At 59.2% G+C, this 18,465-nt stretch overlaps 1 protein-coding gene across 1 annotated transcript in view; it reads right to left on the bottom strand.

The window, feature by feature from the left end:
- Positions 1-13,801: 13,801 nt before the first annotated feature.
- Positions 13,802-18,465, bottom strand: part of RBM6 (RNA binding motif protein 6) — a gene marked incomplete at its 5' end in the record, with an annotated part of 54,035 nt that continues 49,371 nt past the window's right edge. Inside the window, 5 exons of the mRNA XM_084269486.1 lie at positions 13,802-14,093; positions 15,645-15,756; positions 16,881-16,978; positions 17,468-17,542; positions 18,120-18,389. Of these exons, the coding sequence (XP_084125612.1) occupies positions 13,968-14,093; positions 15,645-15,756; positions 16,881-16,978; positions 17,468-17,542; positions 18,120-18,389 (681 nt within the window). The 3' untranslated portion in view covers positions 13,802-13,967. The remainder of the gene's footprint in view (positions 14,094-15,644; positions 15,757-16,880; positions 16,979-17,467; positions 17,543-18,119; positions 18,390-18,465) is intronic.

Here is an 18,465-nt window from a genome sequence, read left to right as displayed (position 1 = left end):
GCATGTGGGAGTACTTGGATTTGAGCATCCTGGCCATGACTGGTGAGAGGGAAGAGGTGAGGAGTGCTGTGAGGGCAGCACACCCTCTCAGAGCTGGGGCATCCTCTGCCAAACATTCGCTCAGCCCTAGGGAGGGATCCTAAATACTCAGATCCCTAATACTCGTCTTATCTCAGCTTGGTGTTAAATCCTGTCCCTCCAAAATGAGTGTTGTGGAGCACTGCCCACAGACACCACTTCTGTGATCCCTTCAGCTGCGGCTCTGTGTGTACTTGACACGTTGCCCTGTCCAGCAGCTCTGCCAAATTGCCTGCCCACTGCAGACCTCTCCAAGGCATCCCCAGCATCCCTTGGCCCCAGGATGCTGTAGCTCAGAAGGAGCCTTGTGCATTCACATCCCTCAGGAGCTTCACCGCCTTGTCCCACCCTCCCCCCACCCCTCCTGTGGGGAGCAGGGCTGGCCTGGCACCTCTCCACAATGAATTCAACAGATTTAGATGCTTTTTTCCCTGCTTATGAATGTCTTGGTCCCTAAACAGTGGCTCTGACTGACTCCCCCCCTCGCTGCACAATAATTTCTTCCAGTCCTGGGGCTGGGAGGTTTCAGACAAGCTTTCTGGCTCATTCGTGGCCAAGAGGCTGTTGGCACAGGGAGCAGGGGATTTCTGCTGCCCTGGCAGGGGGCTGTGATGGGAGCTGGTGCTGCCAAGCCTTCCCTACTGCCTCAGCCTCTGGCCTCCACAAGAGGAGCGCCCGGCTCTGCTTAGGGACGAGGTTTTGGGCTGGCAGAGCTGGGGTGTCTCTTCCTCCCAGCAGATGGGGAGCCAGCAGTGTCCCGTGGCCTGGCTGAGGTGCAGCCCCTTGGCACAGCTCCCCTCCCACCCGCTCCCTGCCCTCGCTGCTGCCTTGTTCTCAGTCCAGCCAGCACAACCTGCTGTGCTGCAGAGCCTTTGCCCATCCCAGGAGACCTGGCACCACCCTGGGACACAGGCACATCCTCAGGGTGGCAGCTGTGCCATTTTCCATCTGGTTTGGGGCTGCATTCCCAACGCACCTTTCCCCTTCCCAGGCAGACTCTGCCCGGCCAAGCACTGCCTGGGGACAACACCCTCAGACACACAGTGCAGCTGGGTTCACATTGCTCCACACTTGACACATTGATCATGGGTCCCAGGTAGGAACCCCCCCATCAGCCCACTGGGCCCTGCTCATGGCCAGTGCTGCCCCTGCTTCCCCAACAGACACCTTCCCAGCAGGCAGCTTTCCTGAGCTGCCCCCCTTCTCTGGGGATGCTCCAGCACTTTCAAGCTCGTGGCTGTCTGTAGCAGCGTCCCCCAGAGCCATCCTGCTGCTGACTCCCAGCTGTGCCCTGAGCCAGCACCACTGTCCCAGGGGTCATCACAGGGACGTGCCTGGGGTTTGACAGGGAATTCTTTCCTTCCCCAATGTGCCTTCGGTCACTGGAGGACTCAGGGAAACGCTGGCCTCTAATTGCAGCTTTCTATAAATGGAGCAGGGCCTGTGCTAGGCTTAGGTTTGGGCTAAGCCAACCCTGGGAGGAACCTTTGGTGACCTGGAGATGCCAGGGTGGGTCAGGATTCTGCGGATGGCGGTCAGGGCACCGCTCCTGCCTGCAGGACAGCCCACATGGCTGCGGGGCGAGCTTTTGGGATGCTTGGCATGCCTGCAGGAGGGGCCCTGGGGTAGGGGCGCACTCCAGGGCTGTACAGCCCTTCTGTCTCCTTGCCCAGGGGATGCCAAAGGCAAGTTGGACAGAGGCAGGAACCCCGAGCCCTGGCAAGAGCTGGGGGCAGGGTCACAAAAGGTCCCTCTCATCAGAGGATCACTTCCAGTAAGAGAGCTTTCCCCATATGTCATTTTTTTCAGCAAGTCTTCAGCGGGGTCCTCCCCATTGTGCCCAGGCAGAGGTGAGGGACTCTGCAGGTCCATCTCCCACAGCATGGCTAACATCCCAGCAGCAGCTCCCTGCCCAGCCGTGCCCACAGCCCCAGGCATGGGGACACCCCTCGCTGTGCCAGCTGGAGCAGGGACAGCAGGAGAAACATGCAGCAGGGCCACAGCCCCTGCCTCTCAACCTCTGCCCAAATCTGCCTGGAGGGAAGCTCTGCAGAGGCCGAGTTTACACTGAGAGGGGGAGCGAGGGTGTCTAGTGGATGGAAACAAGCTGCGGATGATGAATCCGGGGTTAAATTAAACACTCCCGACAGCTTTAAATAATCAACTGTCCTGAGCTGCAACTATTTCTATCTCAGTTTGGGGAGGGGAGCGCTGATGAGGGCAGGCTGCTGGGCGAGGGGATGTCTGGGGGTTAAGATTTCCTACCCCAGGCACCGTGGTGGGGCCTGTCTGGGAGGGCGCGGGCGATGGCAGCCCTGTTTCAGGGCTCTGGCAGTGCCTCAGCATAGTGGCATGGGTGGTGACTCTGGGGCACCAGGCTGTCATCAAGTGTCACTGTTTCATGGTGCAGCACTGAATTTTTCCTTTGGAGACAAGGGCCCCTGGAAGGTCTTGCTGGAGACTGAGCAGCGCAGGGAAAAGACAATCCCCTCCTGCTCGAGCCATGTGGGTGTGGGAGGGAATTGTTTATCCTCCCACCAACACCTATTCGCTCCACGATGCCACGGAGAGTGCAAACTGCCCCAAAGTTCAGAGGGGGAAGGGCCCTGGATTTACCAAACTAGGCATTGTCTCCCAGGAGGGAAGAGCATCCTCAGCTCCACCAGCAGCCCCTGTGTGCCTCTGGGCCCAGGGGAGCCCTGGCTCCCCCAGGCTCCCCACTGCTGATGAGCCCCGATTGCATCCCAGCCATTTCCCCACGCCATTTGCAGCCCAGTGTGGCCTTGAGTTACACAGTGGGGCTGGTTGGGCACAGGCAGGGGTGGAGTCCTGGCCCCAGCAGCTGGGGGACCTCAAGGGAGAGGAGAGGGAGGGGGGAGGAGAGGGGCTGAACCCCCATGTCAGCATTCCCCCTGGGCTCACAAGCCCCACACCCTTGAGACCACCCCATCTCCCTGCCACAGAGTGGGGTGCAGGCGGTTTCCCCTCAGGAAGGGGGGCGTTCTCCTCCATCAGCCTGGTTAGCCAGGCGAAAGGGTCTGGTAGTCTCAAAGAACCGGAGGGGCAGAGCCCAGCAAGGGGCAGGATGGCCATGCCCAGCCATCAGGGAGTCTCCTCCTCCCCTCCCACACCTTCCTGGGCTCAGCCCATGTGCATGTCCCTGCACACACCTCTGCACCTTGGCCGCCCTGTGAATGCGGGACCCGCGCGTGGGGCGCGTGTGCGGCGGGAGCTGTGGGGCTCACGCCTGCCTTGGCTGCACCCCTGCCCACGGCTCTCCCTCTTCCACGTGCTGCCTTCCTGCTCCTGCCCCGAAGCACAGACACCCAGACACACAGGCACCCGCCCTGCTCAGCCCAGGGCGCTGGCCGTCCCCCTCCACCCCGTGCAGGATGATGGATGCCCCAGCAGCTGCGCGGAGAGGCAGCTGTCGTCCTTCTCCAACAGGACAAAGCCCCTGGGATGGGCCATCAGCCCCCTCCCCGCTTCCCCCAGCGCTGCCTGGCTGTGGCAGGATCGATGTAAGGGAAGCCTGCGATGCTGAGCTGCAGGACAGACATACACCCTGCTCCTGCAGCATGACACCAGAGGTGGGGCTGCTAAAGCTGGTGCCAGGGCTTGGGTGGCATTGGGCCGCCGCCACATCTCAGCGAAAGCCTCAGGTGACACATGCCTGGCCATGGCTGGCCCATGTGGAGCCCCAAAGGCTGTTGGAGGGGTTCAGCAGAGGGTTTTGGCAGCAGTAGAATGCGGCTGAGCTTGCTCAGGCTTCGCCTGCACTTCTCTGCCATCGCACAGCAAGGCTGGCCAGAGGGCTCCCTTCCAGCCAGGGCTGCTCTCAGCAGCCTCCTCTCCCTGTGAGATTAAGGCCCACCATCATGATTAGCCCCACACCACTCGTCTTTCCAGGATCATGGCTGCCAAAGCGCTCTGAGGGCTGCGAGCAGGGATGAAGGAGTTCCAGCTGCTGCCAGCACCCTGCGCCCACCGGCACGTCAGCCCGGCCGGGCAGGAGGGACCCTCACTGATGGGACCTAGTGGGACCAGCACTGGGGCAGGGACAGCTCTGGGGTCCGGGTGGGAGCTCAGTGCCTGTGGCCACACTTCAGAGCACGAGCGATTTCTTTCCCTTTTTTACTTCTTAGGTGGGCTGACACACAAACATGAGACCTTTTGTGTCACACTGCGTGCACACCACTCGCATTGCTGCGTGAGCACAGACCTCAGGCTCTACCACAGCTGCTCTTCCTCCTCCCCCCCTTTACACAGACAAAGCCGTGTCCATCCCGGGCCGTGAACCCGTCTGTCAGAGCCCAGCTGCCTCTGCCCTTCTCTGCAGGAGTTCTCTGTCTGCCTGGGGCCTTGGGAGGCAGGAGCTGGGCCCAGCTCCTTGTCTTTCAGGGAGTAAACTTTGCTGTCCTGATGGGCAAATACACCATCTCCTCCAGCGGTGTCCCTCTCCCTGAAGTTTCGGGAGCTTGCAGCACACTCCGGTTGGGACCGTGTTCTTTGAAAGCAAATTGCCAAGCCCAGGGCTGGCCAGGATATTAATAACTGTTTATGAAAGGATAAGGAGCTGACTTCACATAACGTCCTGCTAATCCCTTTCTTGGGAGGACGCTGGCTCAGCCCCCTACCCTTCCCTTGCTACTGAGAGGTGAAGCCTGCCCTGGGCTTGACTCTCGGGTGTCAGGCCGGGAAGGCAGCCCAGCAGCTGGGCATCACCGCACGGTGATGGGCACGGAGGTGAGCTGGATTGGGCTGTGCTGCCAGCCACCAGTTCCTGCAGCCCTTTTTGGTCTTCCCAAATATGCTGCTCCGGACTCTGCAGCCAAGCCCCAGGGCGGGTTAGCAGCTGTGGGATGGTGCCCAGGCCGGGGGTCCTGTGGGGCAAACCAACCCCGAGATGCCAGCTGGCAGCACCGCAGAGGCAGATCTGGAAGAAGGAGCCTGGGCTCTTCCCCAGACAGAGTGGGGGTCAGGGAGGTGGGACCAGCACCAAGCAAGTGCACGTCACACTGGGCAGCAGCCACACACCTCATCTTGGAGTGTTCAGCTCTGGCCTGACTCCCCACAGTGAGCTCCTAACCCACCTCCTAATGCAAGAGCGAGCAGTTGGAAATGCTCTCATGCCTGGGAAGGGGCTTGCCATCCTCTGATGTCACCAAAGGAAAAGTACCCAAATAAGGTAGCAAGGAGGCTCGGTGCTGCCCACCCTGCTGCCAAACCCGCTCCCCAAAGCCTCTGGAGTCCCCAGGGGCAGCACCACGTTCCTCAGAGCCATTTATACCACGATGCTGCCCACAGCTGAGACCCCCCCATCACCTGTCTGCCACATGGCCTGACACTCCACACAGCCATCATGAGCCCTCACTCGGGAGCCCTGGGCTGGGCTGCAGGCTTACCCAGGCTGGATCTGGCACCCGTGCCAGCACCCACGTGCTAAAACCTGGCAGGGGCTCCAGGGTTTTCATACAGAGCTTGCCAGCTCATGGTCCCCAGCCCGAACCTCAGCCGTCACCTACTGTCACGGGCTGCTGGTGCTTTGGTGCCCGTGAAAAAGAGGTGGTGGGCTTGACCAGAGTCCTGGTGGGCACGTCTCAGCATCCTCCTGCCTCCAGACCTACGGGACAGGGCTGCTCAGCACCTCTCAGCACGCTACACCCCATTTCCCCCATCTACAAGCCCATCCCAGGCAGGAGCTGGCTGCTGAGCACCTGCTCTTTGGCTCATGACCCGGCTCACCCGTTTCCCCAGGCTCCCAGAGCCGCTGGCTGTCCCAGGAGGGGTCGCTCGCCTCCCCCCACACTTGAAAGCTCGGCAGTGTTTGCTTTTCATCCGGAGGAGCCCGGCTCCCCGCCCGCCCCGGCCTGCTGCACTAATTGGAACAAGATGGGCAGGCGTGGGGACTTTGCTGGAGGTTGTAATGAGGCCGGAGGGTGCCCGCAGGGTTATCTGCTGCTGCTGCTGCGCCCCTATCTGCTGCTGCGCGGAGCAGCTTGGCGGGGCTCCTCGGTAATTACAGCCCGGGCGCCGGGTGAGCTCCCTGGCTGGCAAACCTCGGAGCCCCGTGGAGAAACAGGCTCTGGCTGCCCTCTCAGTGGGCTGCCCTTCCCTGCGGCACGCTGCTTGGGGAGCTGGAGGACACATCCTTGCTTGGGGTGAGCTCCAGGGCAGCTGAGAGACCTTGCAGTCCCCACAGCTCGGAGGAAGGCTGCGGGCTCTGGGCAGGGGAACTCCTAGGAGCACTGACCAGCAGAGACGCTGCGGATGGACGCTGGGCCGTTCACCCCAGCCTGCTGGTTCTTCGCTCTTCCCCAGGAGACACCAGGTCAGCTCCAGGCTGAGCTGAAGCTGGAGGCACATCTGGCAGGGGTCTGGTCAGCTGCCGTAGCCTTTGTGCAGGCAGAACAGGGGCAATGCTGCCAGCAGCAGCGGCACATGCTGGGGCTGACAGCTCCCCTTGCTGCCATTCTTTCCCTGTCTGCTCAGGAGAGAGACCCCAGCCCAGCCAACTGTCACAAGCAGAGACACCCCTCGCAGCACCGCTCCCTGTGCTAGAGGCAGCCCAGAAGCAGCCGCCACCAGAACCACGTACCATGCCCAAGGCGCTGCTCCCAGGACACATCCTTCCTGCCCAACCCCTCGGCCATGTGAAGGTCTATCAGCCCTCCCAGTACTGCCACATGCCTGTCACCCGTCCAGCTCGGAGCTGAGGTGCAGACGGACCCAGTGAGATGTCCCATGGCCCACCCCCAGCAGGGCAGGGGCTGACCCCAAGGTCCCACCTCCCTCCAAACAGCTCATCATCCTCCAACACCCCAGAGCCTGGAGAACGCTCAACACCAGGCCTGGCTCTATCATCACCAGGCACAAGCCAGGACATGGCAGCGGGCGGTGGCAGCGCCGTCACCGTGGGAGCACGCACCGTGGGAAGACAGGCGCTGCTCTCCACAGACAAAGCACAGACTGAAACCGAAAGCCTTTTCCTTTTTCTTTTTCCAAGCTACAAAGTGCCCTGGTGAAATGAGGTGACATCAGCGCTCCCCTGGAAAGGGGGAAATAAACCTGGGCCCGTCGGTGGGAGCAGCAGAGTGGTTCCTGCGCACAATCGGTGGCAGCTGGCCAGCGTGCGAGGCAGGAACAATAACGCACGCGGCTTCTGCACGGCATTGTTTGAGGGGAGCCGTATCCTGGGCGGGCTGCCAAGTCAAACGGGGGTGACGTCCGCAAGGACTGCATGCTGTGCCGTGCCATGCCGTGCCATGCCGTGCCATGCCGTGCCATGCCATGCCATGCTGTGCCATGCCATGCTGTGCTGTGCCATGCCGTGCCGTGCCATGCCGTGCCGTGCCATGCCATGCCATGCCATGCCATGCCATGCCGTGCCATGCTGTGCCGTGCCATGCCATGCCATGTTGTGCCATCTCGCTGGCAGAGCTGGGGTGTGCAGGCCCAGAGCACGGGCACATGGCCTGCCTGCGGGCACAGTGGAGCTGGGGGTGGATCAGGGGTAGGCAGGGTCACCAAGCATGGAGATGGCAGAGTCCAAATGTCCCACAGGACCCAGATGGGGCTATAACAGAGACTTATCTCTGCTGGGAATATGGAGCGTCCCCTCCTGGGTACCAGCAGATCACTGCCATCCCTTGGCACCAGGTGATGTGGGATTTCTCTGGCTGTGATGCGGGATGATGTGGTCTGTTGGGAGGCAGAGCGATGCCATCCCATGCACTGTGAGCCTGGGTGCACTGTGAGCCCCACAGCTCATTTTGGCACCCTGTGCTTCAGTTTCCCCAGGGAAAGAGAGTCAGGGAAGGTACATCAGCTCCTGTGTGCTGGGCAGAAATGAGCAGTGGGTGGGGGGTGACGGGTGGCTCATGGGGATCAGACACTCCCAAAAATGGAGACCCAGCCCAGAACAGGTAACACTGTTCTCACCCTCTTCCTGGGAGCTGCCTACCCTCTGTGGGAGCCCCTTGCCACCCCAAGCAGGACGGAGGGGTCCCATTGAGCCACCCTCCTCCCCAGGGAGGGTTCCTCAGAGAGGGCAGGGGAGGCTGAGAATGTCTCGTGCCCAGCTGACTGACCCCTTCATCTGCTTTCAACAGCGGGTTTGTGACTGCACCAGCGAGTGCCTGTAAAGACCTAATTACCCCTAATTACCCTGCGCCCTCAAAGCCACCTCTTGGTGTAACACCAGCTGTGGTGGGGAGAGACCAAACTCGGAGGAAGAGTCTGGGAGCTGAGGCTTACAATAAATCTTCATCCTCACTGTAAACAGCCCCTGAGAGCGTGTCACAGGAGCAGCCACAAACCCCCGCTGGCTGAAGGGCTTGGTTTGGCAACGAGCATCATTATGAGCAAGTCCTGCCAAGGAGCCCGGGCTTGGCTCCCGCTCCCTCTCCATGATCTCTTGGCAGCCCCACGGCCTGGCATCACCTCTTACCTAGCAATTTGAGATGGCTCAGACCGTGGCACCCCCCTCCCCAGTCTCCCTGTTGGTATTTGGGAGCGCAACTCCCGCGCCTGGGGGTTTGCCATTTACTTATCACCCTAAGGAACCACAGTGAACGATCCTTGTCTCACATCCTCATGGAATTTGGTGAGATTAGATTAGGGATGAATTCCTCACGCATTTCTTAGAGAGGGAATATCTCTGCCCTGGCTCTCCAATTGACTTCCCCAGCCCCAGCCCATAAATCACAGGGTGGGGGTGTGTGTGTGTGTCCTTGTTCTTCGTTAACTCGGCAGGAGGAATCCATATGGTACAGCAACTCGACGTCTCAAGTCAGAGACCCATGTGGGCAGCCAGACCCCCCACACCTTGATGGCTGCATGAGCACTGACCATTGGAAAGCTGGGATGTGCTCCACTTGGCAAAGAGAAAGCTACTCACGGCTTGCAGGACCACTGCAGGTCTGGGATGGGCTCTCCTCCAGCCCTTCCTGCTCATCCCTCAGGTCATGTGCCCAAGGGAAGAGCAGGAAGGGCTGGAGGAGAGCTGGTCCCAGACCTCCAGCGGTCCCATGCACACACTGATTTCCAGCTAGGTGGAAATTCCACACCAGAGCTCTGTAGCCAGATTACCACAGCAATTCCTTCTAGGCAAGGAACAGCTTAACCAAACACAACCAGAGCAGCAGCCTGAGGTTGGGCATAGTGAAGCCCAGCAATGTGCTGGCTTCCAGTGACCAGCACATCCCTCGGCCAGGCACCCCGCTGCCGTGTGGGACCTGCTGCATGCTCCTCAGGAGGCCCAATTCACACTGGAGGTGGTCTTATTTCAGGGATAGGAAGAAATAACCCTCTTTGTCCTCATTTAAGCTCATCAAGTGCTTTGTTACTTGTTTCGAGATGTAAGCAAACCCCTAGACTTCTCCCTCCTACTCTCACCCCAAGCATCACCACCCCATTGCACAGAGACACCTGCCCATTGCACTGAGACACTCGAGGCACATGAGGCTCCCGGCTGCCGGTACCCAGGCTCTGCAACACTCCCAAACAGAAGGATCCTCAGTTAAAGAACATCTTTGGAAAGCACCCAGCATTTCTCAGGCTCTGCTCCCTTTCTGCCTCCTGCACTGTGTGTCTGGAGGTTTCTAAGGGCTGAGGCTTTGCAGAGGGGGGTTGAAGGTGTCCCAACAGATGTCACGAAGCCCAAGCAGGGCACAACTCTCCCCACAACCAGGGAGACTATTTTCCTCCTTGGACCAAGGCTGTCACAACTGCCTGGAGGCAAATTTTTATTTGGGAGTGTGTGTGTGTGGGAAAACCCCAACCAAGCTGTCTGTGAGCCGTGGCAAAAGCTCCCAGCACGGACAAGGCGCTTGGTGCCGATCGGCACAACGCGGGATTTCGGGCTGTCACACCCTGGCAGCGAAGCGGCGGCAGCGTCGAGGAGCCCCAGAAAACCCAGCTCTGAAGACAGAAGAGCTTTGCCATAGGAACAGACACCCCAGAACCCCAGTTAGGGCAGGATGGGCAGATACAGCCTTCAGGGCAGATACAGCCTCTGGGCAGGCAGGTACAATCAGAGCAGGTACAACCTGCGGGGCAGATAGATACAACCAGGGCAGATGCAACCTCCAGGGCAGATCTAATCTTAACAGACACAACGAGGGCAGAGAGAGACAAACAGGGCAGGTACAACCAGGGCAGGTACAGCCTCCCAGGCAGATGCAACCGTAACAGATACACCAACCAGGGCAGATACACCCACAGAAGATCACCAGCACAAACTTCCGACCGCGCGTTGTGGAGCAGCAGGACGAGCTCCCTTCCCGCCGCAGGAGCTGGGCAAAGCCGAGTTGCTCCCAAGTTACTCAGCGTGTAGCTGGACTGTACCGCGCAGCGAGCCGGACCGTACGAGCAGAGAGGCTTGGCCCGGCTCAGCCCGAGGGGGCAGAGACACAAGGCAGCCTTGCCCAAGCCGGGCTGCCGAACTCGGGGACAATCCCCCCCCCACCACCACCACCACCACACCCTCCCCCGCTACTCACCGGCCAAGGAGCCCGCGGGGTCTCGTCGGCGGCCAGGAGCCCACCCCGGCCAGGAGCCCACCCCGCTGCCAGCGCGTTGCCCCCGGCAGACCCACAGCACCTGGAGGCTGCGGGGAGGAGCCGGGGGGCGGAGGGGGTGGGTGGCAGCCGGGGCGGGGGGGTGGCAGAGGGGGCAGCCCTTCTTCATTCACAAACCAGCCCTGGCTGCCCGCGGGCGGCCGTTGCCATCTAGCGGTGCGGGCGGCCCGGCCCAGCGCCCGGCTCTCCCCGGGCACCGCATCCCTGCAGCGCCCGGCGCAGCGCGGGGGGCTGGGACACAGCCCCTCGGGGCATCGCGGGGTCTGGGGAGCAGCCCCTCGGGGCATCGCGCTTCTGGTTGGGCTTTTGGGTTGGGATTCTTTCTCTTGTGGACTGGGAAAGTGAAATGTGGGGAGGGATGGGGATGGGGATGGGGATGGGGATGGGGATGGGGATGGGGATGGGGATGGGGATGGGGATGAGGATGGGGAGCAGAGGCATGGCACCATCACGCTGCTGCCTGGCAGGGGGATTTCAAAAGGAAAGATCTGGTCTGCAAGCGACTCAAGACATGAAATATTAGGGTGAGGGAACTGTGTGGGGAACTGGGGCTGCACGCCAGGCTGGTGCCATGGGAGCAGACTCGTACAATCTGTCGTACAAGTACTATACAAAGATTTTCACTGCGCACAAGCTCTGGTCTGAAGGTCCATCAGTGGTCAGGGAGCGTGTGGCGCACTCCCGGAGCACGCCTGGTTTGGTTTCACCTGAGGGGAACCCTGCTGCTGCTGTCCCAAGCTCTCCAGCACCGCTCCAGGACATCACCCAAAGTGCAGCAAGGTGGGGAGAGGTTTCAGAACACTCCTGAGCCAAATTAACACGCTGGAGCGGACAGACCACAACGGGGCTTTGGAGAAAAGGGATGTTGCTGCCAAACCACCCGTGGAGCTGCTCGGCCCCTATCCTGAGCCCCAGCAATAGGAAGGGCCCAAGGAAGATCCCCACAGGGGCAGGGCCAGGGTCCTGGGGGCACTGAATGACCTCACCTGGACCCCTCCCTCACTGCCCTTTAGTCTGGGGTCTCCAAGTAAGCCCAGCCTCCCTTCCACCCCAAAAAGTTGTGCTGTAGGTGAGTCTGTGCTGTGTCCAGACTGCTCTCCCGGCTGGACTTCAGACTGGTTGGTGTAGGTCAGCCTTGTCTCCTGGCTGGACCTGGGACCCCTGGGGCCAGTGTTACAGACAGTTTTGTCACCAGCCTGTTGGCAGGACCTGTCCTACTACTCCAGCACTGCTCGGGTCCCATGGGACTGCACCCCAGTGGGACAGGGCATCACCTGCACTGGGGTCACCGGGCTCTTGCTGCTCCTGCTTGATGGGAATCCAAACCACCCCTACACAGGCACTCCAGCTCCTCAGACCAATCCTCTCCTTCCCTCCGGATGAAGCCTGGCATGGTGCAATGTGATGTCGTATGATGTGTGGGCAGACAGGCATCCTGCACCATGGGACCAGCTCACAGGGGTGTCTGCAGCAGTGGTGTTTGTAAGGTGCTGAGTGGAGGTGGCTCCAGGGCTGGGGGGTTTCAAGCTATTGCTTATTTCCCAGCTGCTCACAACACACCCGAGCAGCCGGTGGGGAAGCGCAGCAGGACGGGACCGACCCTCCCAGCCACGGATGGGCTGAGCAACAGGTGTGTGGGGCAGAACTGTGCCCCTGGAGCTGCCAAGCAGTGCTTGTGGCAGCACTGTGCCCTGCTCCTGAGGTCTCTGTGTGGATTTGAGCTCCGGCCATTGGCCTACGAGGGGAGCACCGGCGCCTCTCTCCTTTCACACACACACATCTCACCCACAACACACAAGCGAATGCAGCTCAGCCAAGGAATGTACATTCGTTACCAAGGTTTGTCTGTCCAAAGGAACCTGCTCTTACATTCATCTGGCTTCTTGTCTTCTAATTAATTATGTATCGCTGGTCCGTAACAGGTTCTCACTGAGATGGATGTACCCAGATCAGTAAAATCAGGTCATGGTTAGTAAAAATTAACCATTAAACATAAACCAGTGAAACCAGTCTGTGGTTGTGAAGCCTCCAGCCTCTCTCACTGGGGAGCGATGCTCGTTTTTGGCAGACCCAGATGCCCAGCGTGCAGGGTGCAGGACAGCCCCCTGGCTTGCAGGGGAGACCTGACAGCCAGCAGGGAGGGCTCCCGAGAAGAGGGGGCTGCTACAAACCCTTCGTGACTCCAAATTGCATGCACGTTCCCTCCCCTCACACCCTTGTACTCACCAGCACTGCGATGGGGCCGTGCCTACCTTCAGCAGCACCGAGAACAGGGGTGCCAGCAAGCTCCTGCCACCTCTCTGGCAGAGACAAGGAAACGGAGCTCGGACAGGTCTTCTGCTCCCCTCAGAAGTTCTCAGCTGTTGCTGGTGGCCCTTCACCTCCAAGCCTTGCCATCTCCAGTTTCCTCATGGCTCTGGTGTTCCCTCCTTTGGGACGCTGGAAAGCGATGGTGGGTGACAACCACTGCAGTTTGTCACCGCCCTCCCATCCATCCGGCACGTTGTCTGCTCCCGCCAGCCACCACCACTGTCCTTACCCATACAGGCCATGCTCAGCCTTGTCACCCGCAGTCCCCACCATGCTCACACACACACACACTCTGGCTGTGTCACCTGAACTGCCCTGGAGCTGCCCTGCACCCCTCAGGCTGTGCAAGCAGCGCTTGCTCAGGATGGCTTGTCCTCTGACCAGCCTGGTTCCTCGCAGGGCGCTGTGCAGCCCCTGCCACACCGGACCAGCACGGCCATGTCCCCACGAGGGCTCTGCACTGCTGGGGAGCCCAGATGACTCCCAGTGTGACTTAGACCAGCTTTAACCGTTAAGTCATCAATACCAATTAAACCTGGTTCTCCTTGTAAGGCCAGGATGAATCCATACAGGTTGCTCCCGCTCCTCAATTCCTCCCAGGCCTTGGGGCTGTCCCCAGTGCCCAGTGCATGTTCTGACCCACCAGTTCACAGCGCCAGTGGCATCTGTCCCAGAGCTGTCAGGGAACACGCTGCAGGGCAGTGACCAAACCTATCCCAGCCCCGCTGGCACAGCCACAAGCCCCAGGGTTGTCCCCAGCAGAGGGGAATCTTCCAAAGCATCGATGCGTCCCAAATGTCCCATTTCAGGCAAGAGACAAGCACTGATGGATTTTCAGTTTTATTTAAAAAAATTCTAGCAGCAAAACCTGTAACAATTGAAAAAAAACCCCAAACCCCCAAATGAAAACCAAACAAAAAGACCAACCTCCCCCCCAGAGAGAACAGGACACAGAGAGACAGAGATGGAGACAGAGAGGCATGGGGATTTCTCCACCCATCACTCAAGCTCCTTATAGCGGGCGAACATGACTCTGCGGACGGCGTCACGATAGGTCTCGTTGGACTGTCTCTTGCTGGGCTTCCCCTGGGCCCCCAGGCCAGGGCCCTTCTTCCGATTTTCCACCTGAAAAGCAGATGCAGCTTGTGTCAGTGACTGTTCCTCTTTGCCAGCTGTCCATGAAGAGGAAGCTTGCCCTGGGCTGTGTCATCGCTCCCCATGTGGACCCGGGAGAGGAGAGCAGCCAGTGCACCCCGTTCCCCCAAAACCTATTTAGGAGAAACCATTGTCCCTTTGAGGGCAACAAAAACATAGTGGCAAATGCCTGGCATGAGCCAACCCCAGGGATTGGCCCCAGAGTCCAACACTGGCATATGGCAGGGTGGGATTGGGCAGCCAAAACAGGCAGCGCCGGCACCGTGGCCGAAGCAGAGCAAAGGCAAGTGCCAGCAGGAGCGAGGTGCTCCTGGGGAGCCATCTGCAGTCAGCCTACATTTGCACAAGCTCAGCTGTTCTCTCCTCTAACAGAGCTCCTGGGGGCTCTGGTAGCTCGCTTGGAATTTCAACCAGTTTCTAAGGACTGGCTTTTGCAGCCAGTGCCTGAATTATTCACTAATGCCTGTCTACAGCCGGGCGGGGAAAGCAGGCCCAAGGCAGAGCGGTTCTCTTTGCTTTTAAGACCGACCTACCTGAGCATCAGGGAAGTGATCAGTTAGACTGAGATCAAAGTCCTGTGGGACTGAAGCGGGCACGTGGCGATGCCCAGTGTGACGTGGAAGTGGGGAGGGCTCTACAGGGCTTGCACAAGGGCTGTGCCTTGCACCCTGATCAAGGGTCAGGCCTCCCAGAGTGCTCCGTCAGAGCTGGCCCTTTGACAAGGCTCCAGGAAGCTCCATGGGGGCTGAGCAACAGCTGGGGAGGTTCCTGCTGTCTGCACCAAGAGAGAATCTTGCCTCGTACGTGTGGGCTCAAGCACACGTCACCATGAAGCCTCAAATATTTGCTTCAACAAATATACACTCGACTGCACACTGAGTGTGGCAAGGCGAGCTGTGTGTGAGCTGCCCAGGGGGGCCATGTGGGCATGGGGCAGGCCCAGCCCCACACCGCTCGCCAGGTAAACCCTCTCCAGCAAACTAAGGTCTCCCAAGAACCCAGCCTGTCCCCAGAAGCAGGACACATCCCAGCCCTGCCTATCCCTGACACCCTCCGCTGATGGGGGCTCTGCTCCTCATCTGATGTACATGGTGTTCCCTATCTGAGGTGCAGGGTGCAGAATGGCAGCGAGAGCCTCAGGAGCAGAGCAGACACACAGCGTGTCTTTGGCTACATTCGCACCTCCCTGGGGGCTGGGGGGTGTTCACCTCTTCCCCTGGCTGGTGTGGCTGCAGAGCATGGCACTGGTGACCAGCTCAGACCCAGCCTGGCTTTGGGCAGGTGTTACTGAGGCACTCACACCCCCTGCTCACTGTTACTCTGCTCTGAAGTCCCACAGATCCGTATCACCTCCATCCTTTCCCCACTGCCAACGCACTCGCAGCCCCTCCACACACATTGTTCCATAGAGTGGGGGCCGATGCTTGCAGCCCCACTCTTGTTCCAGCTGGGAATTCCCTCCAGCCATCTTGGGAGAGGTTACTGGCTGTAGGGCAGCGATGTTCTGAAAGGAAGACTCACCTCCATCGGCGATGCTGCACCTTGCTGGTTGTGGCCGAAGCCTTTCTTCCACCCCATGGACTGTGACATGCGGTTCCCTTTGCTGTTGCTGTCAATCCTCGAGTCATAGTCACTGTGAAAGAGACAGAACCAACTGATGGATGATCCCATGCCAGGGATTTTTAGCTCCAGTAATAGCACCTCATTGCCATTCCAGCCTCTCCTGAGGGATGCCTGAGCTCCTTGCAAGAAGCACACCGCCCACGGAAACCAATGCGGTGGACTCAGCATGGACTCAGACACCTCTGACCACGTAACTTCGTGTCCCACCTCAGGGAAAAACACACCAGGAAATGAGCTCAGGCTCCAAAATATTTCTGGTACAAGCAAGCCAGGAGTGTTCTGTGTTTGCATCGCATCACCTGAATTTTAGCAGCAGTAAGGAAGCGAAATCTAACTCCTGCTGCTCTGGTAGATGCATTTTTCCACCCAGTGCTGTGGTCACGCCGCTCAACAGATGCAGTGGGGATTGGGAAACCCTTTGTCCCACCTGGGCATTGCTCAGCCAAGACCACTAACCAAGCCCCAGAGCTCTGAAAACCCCTCAGCACAAAAACAGCTTCCTCCAGGCGCACTCTGCTTGCCAGCTGCCCAGGCCACTACACACAGGCTGCTTCAGCTTATTCACAGCTGTTCCAGGAAAACAGAGGAAGAGAAGATGCAGATTTTTCAACTGCAAGACATGGAGGAAAGGTCTCCTCCTGAGGTGCTGCACCAGACAGGAACAGGCACGTAACCAGTCCTGCCTCCAACACCTTCCTGGCAGCTCCTCAGCCCACTGGGACAGCAGGCAGGCTGTTCCAGCTCCGCACGGCACGCGCTTCTTCCTCCACCTACTCTGAGGGAGATGGATGCAGCTCCCGGCGTTCCTCTGAGTCAGCGGAACAGATGAAAGGCAGCTTTGCTCTTTCTTGCAGTGGCGAGGTGCCAGGTGGGTGAGAACAGGCTGTGTTCTGCTCCCCACGCCTGGCTCGGCACACTCGAAGCCCACCTCTCGCCCCTCTGCTTCCCCTGCCCATGCCCACCCTGCACTGCACAACCCCATCCCTCTCCTGCCCCCTCTGCCCTGTCCTGCAGCACGATGGGCTCTGGGGAACTCTGCCCACAAGACCCACAGCCTGGCTGTTACTCTTGTGGATCTGCCCTGCCAGCTGACCCCAGGAGCCCTGAGGACATCTACCCCAGAGCCACCCTTACCTCTCTGTGTCCCGATCGTATCTGAGTCGTTTTCTCTCTGGTGAATCCATCTGCTGGAACTTCTCTCTCCGGTCATTTCCTTTGTCTTTGTATCTCCCCTTCGGAACAGAAAGAACTAAGTAAGTACAGGGCTAGAAAGGATTTGGCATTCCACAGGACTCCACTCCACAGCCAGGTCTCATCTCACCCTCAGCTGGCTGGAAATCTGTCCTGGGAACCCACAATGTGCTTACTATGCTGTGGTGGCAGCTGCTGGGCTGACCTGTGGTTGCAGCCTTCCAGCTCTGGCACCAGGAGCAGCCCTGCCACCTTCTGAACAAGGGATAGTTACCACTGTCCCAGTCCTGGCCATACACTGCACCAATTTCAGATGGTCCCCACTTAGCCCAGAGGGTAACAAAGCCACACTCTGTGAGGAGGGAGCCCTGCTCTTAGAAGGCAAGGATCCAAATGCAGAGTGTGCCCATAGTTCAGGCTCAGACCCTCTGGGAGGCATTTGCTGCCCAGGTGTGTAAGTGGAGGAGGTGGGACCAACATCCCCCTCATGAAGGACACAAAGAGAAGTCTGCCCACCACCACAGACCCACCTCACGCTCTCTCTTCTCCAAATATGCCAGTTCCTGCTCTGATCGTTTGATCTTCATGTGTATCTCCAGGTTTTGCTGGAAGAAGGAAAAACAAAGCCAGCATCAGCAGAGGAATCAAGCTGTTGGGATCATTCTCTCCCCTCATAAGGAGCACATGTAAAGCAGCACACTCTTATGCCTGCACCATCAGGTGCAAGAGCTTCTCTTGCAGCCCCAGAAGGCCAGGAGCCCTTCTACTCCACAGCAAGGAAAGCAACCCATCCTCTTTTAACCTGCCTGCAGTTTGGCTCTCCTGGAAGCAAGAGCTCAAAGGCAGCGCAGAAGATGGGGAGGCATGTGCGAAGTTCTTCCTGCTATCACACCCGTGTGTGCCAGCACCCCACTCTCCCCAAGCCTGAGCTATCTCACTCTGGCTTCAAAAGTCACACCTTGACGTAACAGCCCTCCCAAGGCAGGAAGGAGCAGCTCACAGGATGCTCCAACAGCGCTGGGATGAGAAACTCTCCCTGCTGCTGTGTCAAACCCAGCACAGCTCTTCCCACCAGAACCACCACGTTGTTCCCCTGAGGATCACAAAGCTGTTGAGCCAAAGGCAGCTCACAGCACACACGCAGCCCCCCTCTTCCCCAGCCAGCCAGCAGCTCCCCCACACCTTGTGCAGGTTGGAAAGCTGCTGGTGTTTGATGAGCACTTCCTTGTTGGGGAACTGCCTCCTGCAGAGCAAGCAGGCCAGCTTGTTCCAGTCGGTCAGCTTGTCCTCGCTGGGCTTGGCCTTCCTCGGCTGCTCCTCGCGTTGTGCTGGCGGGTGGGGAGGTGGGAGCCACTGCGCCTGCGACTGCTCCTCCTCTTCCTCCTCCTCTTCATTATCACTGTCTCCTCCATATTCTCCAAGCAGTCCTATCAGAGGGTTAACCACCTTGGGCTGAGGGAAAAGGCAGAAAAGTGTGACAATCTGTTGCATTGCACCAGCTCTGCTTCCCCAACCATCTCCCCCTGAC

The sequence above is a fragment of the Gallinula chloropus genome (genome assembly GCF_964237585.1).
Source record: "Gallinula chloropus genome assembly, chromosome: 12".
In the NCBI taxonomy this organism is placed as follows: Eukaryota; Metazoa; Chordata; class Aves; order Gruiformes; family Rallidae; genus Gallinula; species Gallinula chloropus.
This window is presented reverse-complemented; position numbering and strand designations above follow the sequence as displayed.